The following is a 5,799-nucleotide window of genomic DNA, read 5'->3' as shown; positions in this document are numbered from 1 at the left end:
GTCCTTAGCTTTATTTGTTATCTTGGAAGGTGAAACCCAGGCATTATAAATTCATCTGCCCCTATGTGTTTGCACTTTTTCCCTTTCTTCTTTTTAGTGAAATGTCCTTGTAAAAGTCTCAACCTTGCTTCAGCTGAACTAATATGCAAATGTGATTTCCCACGGCCAGACTAGGGCCTCTAGGAGCTGAGGTTCATATGTGGCTGTGCTGTGGAGGCCAGGCCAGAAACCCTCGGAGAGCTCTGGACTGCCCCTCTCCCACGCCTTCACAGTCCGCTGACAAATCCTATCTCTCTCCAGTTGACACTGTTGCAAATCTGTGCCCTGTTTTTCATTTTCATGGGCCCTGCTTAAACTCAGGATCTTAGTTCTTCCCAGGACTACAAGGGCCTCCTACAGATCTCTTGCTCTGTCAAGGTCACCATGACCCCCACATTGCTAAATTCAGCCATTATTTCTCAGTCTTCATCTTACTTTGACCTGTCAGCCACATTTGACATAGCTGCTCACTTCCTCCTTCAACATCTTCACTTAGTGTCCAGGACACTTGGTTTTCCTCCTGCCTTAGCAGCCACTCCTTTCAGACTCCTTCACCGGTTCATTCCCCCACTTCCAAGTGTTGATGTGCCACAGCACCCCAAACCCTTAGACCTCGTTTCTTTTATTACTGTCACTCCCATGGTGATCTCATCTAGTCTCACCGTTTTAAATGCTCTCTGTACAGTGATGACTGTACTTGTTTCCCTCTGCCTGGAGCTCCTCCCTCCCTCCTGCACCCATGGTGGCCCCCACAGCACAGTGGCTTGGTCCCTCACCTCTTGCAGGTCTTTGCTTAAAGGCCCACAGTAAACACATCCTTTAAAAACACAAACCCCCTTCCTACCGGGGCTCCCTCAACTCCCATTCCAAGACCCCCTCTCTCTCTTGGTTTTATTTCTCCCCATAGGCTGTGTCTCACCATCTGACTTACTAGATATCTATTATATATTTGTTTATTTATGCCTCTCCCCATTAGAATGTAGGCTTCCTGAGCACAGGAATTTTGTCTGCTGAGTTCAATTCTGTATTCCCAGCACCTAAACTAGTGGCTTCTCAGAAAGGGCATGTTATGTTAATAAACGTTGTTGGATGGATGAATGGGTGAATGAAAAACAGCAGTACCTTCCCTCCTCAAGTTCACTCCACACAAAGAAAGAAGTTAGATGAATTTCCCTGAAGGAGAGTCTGGCAGTATCACACATCTCAGCAAAGCATCCAAATCTGCACCCTCCAATAGAGTAGTCACACGCTGCGTGTGGCTACTGAGTACATGAAATGTGGCCAGTCTCAACTGAGATGAGTCTAAGTGTAAAATACACACTGTGTTTTGAAGACGGTACAAAGAATGTAAAATATCTCAATAATTTTCATTTTAATTACATGTTGAAATTATAGTATTTTGGATATATGGGGCTAAATAAACTATATTATTAAAATTGATTCACCTGTTTCTTTTTACTAGTAACAGAAAACTTTAAATCACATATATGGTTTGCATTACATTTCCACAGGACAGCTGTGCCCGGGGGACTTCCCACAGACCAAAGGAACAGCATCCACACTCCCCTTGCTGGCAGTCACTGCCCTCTGCGACCTGATCCCAACATGCTTTTCCAGCCTCATAAACCAGCCCAACTCAACAATACTTCCTTCTACACAAACTTGTATTTCCCACCTTTCAGCGTTTGCTCTGCGATCCTCCTGCCTGCTATGCCCTTTCCTACATCCTAATGTCCATGGCTTGTCCTACCTCAGGGGCCTTGCTCAAGTGCCCACCTCCTCCTTGAAGCACTCTGGGAACCACCCTCTCTCCTGCCCAGAAGAGATCTCCCTCTCCAAAGTAGGTAACACCTCCTACTTTGAATCGCTTCCTACCTTAGAGTTTTATGGCTTTAGGTGATTTAAGGCTTTATCACCATCCCTTCTTTTCCCAAACCCTCCCACCCCCTAACGCTGGCGCCAAAGATAGTGAGTCCCTTGAGCCCAGGAATTTGAGGTTGCAGGGAGCTATGATCATGCTACTGCACTCTAGCCTGGGCAACACAGCCAGATCCTGTTCCCCACCTGCCCACCCCGCCAAAAGAAGAAAAGAAAAAAAAACTGGCGATTCCCTGGTGTGGTGAGAATCCGGTTCTACTCCCAGGCGTCCTCCCACCCTCCCCCACCTTATCGCACCTTATGCCCGCCGCCCTCCCCCCACAGTGGGGAAGTGCGGAGCCTCAACTTCCGGGCCCCTGGTGCGTCCGAAGCGCTCCTAAACGGACCCCGCCTCGGAGTCCCAAGCCCTGAACACCTGGCAAAAGTCGCGCCTGCGCATGCCCAGTAGGCGCGCGGGAGTGGGGGTGGGGTGGAAGGGGGAACAAGGACAGAGGGGGCGGAGTCAGGGCGCTAGCGTTGGCCCCGCCCACTCACGTCGGTTATAAAGGGCCGCCCGCTCGCGCTTTGCCTCAGGGCCTCGAAGACTGGCTAGCGGCGCTGTGATGTCTTCTAAGTCGTCTATGGTCCTGGGTTACTGGGACATTCGCGGGGTGAGTGCCGTCTCGACGGCTGAGCAGCTCCGCCAGGAAAACGGACGCGGAGGCGGCCGGGGCTCTCAGCCCGCGGTCTCCGTGAGAGGCGGCTCTACGCCGGAGCCGTTTCGCGGCGGCCGGCCCCAGTCGAGCCCCCTGGCCACGGAAACCCACCCCTGCCCCGCCTCGGGATCGCTGGGCCTCGCCTGGAGGGCCCGAGGACGGCATGCCGCCGGGGCAGGGCTCGAAAGCCGCTTAACGACCGCCCCGGCAGGATGCAGGGTCTCGGCGGCCCGGGCCGGGGACGTTGGCGGGCGGGGGTTGGGGGCGGGTAGGAGCTGCGCAGGCGCCGACCGGGCTGTCTCCCCCAGCTGGCGCACGCCATCCGCCTGCTGCTGGAGTTCACGGATACGTGCTATGAGGAGAAACGGTACACGTGCGGGGAAGGTAATGCCGCGCTAGGCCAGGCTGGCCCTCCAACTGCCCCCGTCTTCTCGTGCCCAGAGGGTGGCATCACGCCGAGGTCGGGTGGGAAGTCTGCTGTGCCCTGTGTGGGGAGAGGCGCATCCTTGGAGCTGGGGATTTTCCTCTGCTACAGCCCAACTCCGTCTTAATGCTTAACCACATAGGGCCCAGAGACTAAAGGGTTAAGCTTTTGGGCCCTGGAAATTTGAGCTATTGGGACTAAGTCATTTCTTCAGATCTTTTCACTCATTTGGTGGGATGTTAAGGAGGTTGGGACCCACTTCATTCTGTCTCTTACAGCTCCTGACTATGATCGAAGCCAATGGCTGGATGTGAAATTCAAGCTAGGCCTGGACTTTCCTAATGTAGGTGGCTTTAGGAGAAGAGTGGGCAGAAGGGAAGGCCTTCAAGTATATCTGTTTCTTCCCTCCCTGAACCAAGAGGGACCTAGAATAGGGGCTCTTAACCTGGATAGAATAGAAAGGATTCAGGCATCCTCGAACTGGATGGGGGGAAGAATTACATTTTCATTTCCACTAACCACTAACAAAACATTAACATTTCCTTTTATTGTGAAAATAAGCAGTAAGCAATGTCGGTTATTATCCATCTCTGTGACTTTGTCACTAGTAGAAATCAGGTGTTTTCATATTGTATTACATGTGTTACAGATATCTTAAGTGTTATATATATTCATCACTACTTTGAAATTATGGTAGTTATTATGTGTGCTTGTTATTTAATGTATTTATTAATAGGCATATATTACTCTATTAAAAATTTTAAAAAATATTTTATAATTGTGTAAATATATGTATTTTGCTGTATGCATTTAAAAACTTTATTCTGATAAAGGGTTCATGGCATGCACATACACACACACATGCACACAGATTTAAGAACCCTTGTCTAGAATCACGTGGAGACCCAATTGCTACCTTATACTTACTTTCTTCTTTCTGCTAACACGGCATCTTCTCTGTCCTGTTCACTGCTCTGCAAGTCTCCACTTCCCCAGGAGAGAGAGGTAGGGGAGCGAGAGAGAGAGGTAGGCTGTTCAGTTGACTTGTCCTTTTCCTTTCAGCTGCCCTACCTCATGGATGGGAAGAACAGGATCACCCAGAGCAATGCCATCCTGCGCTACATCGCCCGCAAGCACAACATGTGTGAGTGGAGTAGAGCTGGTGAGGTAGCCCAGGCTGGTTGTTTGCCTGGGGGGGTGGATGATTCCGAGGGTGGTTTGTTGTCATTTGACCTACAGGTGGTGACACTGAAGAAGAAAAGATTCGAGTGGACATTGTGGAGAACCAAGTAATGGATCTCCGCACGAAACTGATACGGCTCTGTTACAACTCTGACCATGTGAGTTTCCTTGGCGCACATCAGCAGGGAAAGGAGCATTAGGAACCCAAAGGTTATCTTTTCTCCATTCTACTACTGCTACCTTCCCACCAACTCAGTCTGTCAGAATAAGAAACAGAACTCTTGTTTTTTGGATTGTTTCGTCATGTAACTCTGGTGTTGGCACCTCCTCCTTTCCAAACATCTCCTTCCCATCCTGCCTCCTCCAAATGAAGGCAGTGGGAAGGCACCTGGAGAGGGGCCTGCTAAGTGTCCATCACTGGCTTGTGCCCTGACCATCTATGAAGATGATGACTGCTATTTGTGCTCTCTTTTTCCCTCTCTCAGGAAAAAATGAAGCCTCAGTACTTGGAACAGCTACCTGGACAATTGAAACAATTCTCCATGTTCCTAGGGAAATACTCATGGTTTGCAGGGGACAAGGTAGGAAGAAGAGAAAAGAAGAGGATACCTCTCTATCTCTGCAGGTGTTAATGAACTCCTCAGACCTGACCATCTTATTTCCCCTCCTTCTAGCTCACCTTTGTGGATTTTCTCACCTATGATGTCTTGGATCAGAACCGTATGTTTGAGCCCAGGTGCTTGGAGGAGTTCCCAAATCTGAAGGCTTTCATGTGCCGTTTTGAGGTGATGGTTCCCATACCTTTCTCTTACAAAACTACTGCAGTCTCCCCTGGTCACTGAGGGACCCTATTGTGGTGGATTCTTGCCCAACACCAGCTTTTGCCTAAAGTTATGAATGGTTGGACACCTCTAGACCTTTAAGTCTTGGAAAAGGTCTGGCTTTCTAGACCCCAAAGACGTCTATAAAAAATGGGGTCAATAGAGGCAGGCAGCATGTGAATGTCGCTGTTTTGGTATGGGTCTATTGGACTGGGTTAGGGTCTTTATAAAGTTTGGTGTGTTTTCCCTTCAGGCTTTGGAGAAAATTGCTGCCTACATGCAGTCTGACCGCTTCTTCAAGATGCCCATCAACAACAAGATGGCCCAGTGGGGCAACAAGTGCACATGCTGAGCAGGAGACAGGCTTGCACTTCCTGTTTTGTTCCATCCTGTCCCTACAGGGCCTGCATTCTATCTTCTTTGTTCTTTTCAATAAATAGCACTTGTGCTGCTGGTGTCCAGCTAGATTTTTCTTGGGTGTAAGGGCCAAAGTAGAATAAGAATATGTGGAGAATTATCAAGATGTATGCTTGCATTATGTCAGGACAGGGAAAAAAGAAAAAAAAAAAGATGTAAATTGAATCACTGCAATATTGACATGCCCCTACTCCCCAACTGAGTTCAAGGGCTAGAGGTTCATGCCCAAGCCTTGAGAGTGAGTACTACAAATAAAAATTGCACAGTTGGAGAGAACAGGTGTTTCAAATGGGACTGGAGCCTGTGTGAAGACCTGGTGAAGATACCAAGTAAAACTGTGTAG

The 5,799-nt window shown here is 49.0% G+C and overlaps 1 protein-coding gene across 1 annotated transcript; it reads left to right on the top strand.

Moving 5' to 3' along the window:
• Window positions 1-2,457: 2,457 nt before the first annotated feature.
• GSTM3 (glutathione S-transferase mu 3) lies at window positions 2,458-5,496 on the top strand. The gene is made up of 8 exons (XM_045546742.1): window positions 2,458-2,567; window positions 2,921-2,996; window positions 3,315-3,379; window positions 4,099-4,180; window positions 4,276-4,376; window positions 4,704-4,799; window positions 4,893-5,003; window positions 5,293-5,496. Exons 1-8 carry the CDS (start codon window positions 2,520-2,522, stop codon window positions 5,389-5,391), a joined length of 678 nt encoding a protein of 225 aa, XP_045402698.1. The 5' UTR covers window positions 2,458-2,519; the 3' UTR covers window positions 5,392-5,496.
• Window positions 5,497-5,799: the final 303 nt, after the last annotated feature.

Source organism: Lemur catta, chromosome 3 (assembly GCF_020740605.2).
Source record: "Lemur catta isolate mLemCat1 chromosome 3, mLemCat1.pri, whole genome shotgun sequence".
Classification (NCBI taxonomy): domain Eukaryota; kingdom Metazoa; phylum Chordata; class Mammalia; order Primates; family Lemuridae; genus Lemur; species Lemur catta.
This window is presented reverse-complemented; position numbering and strand designations above follow the sequence as displayed.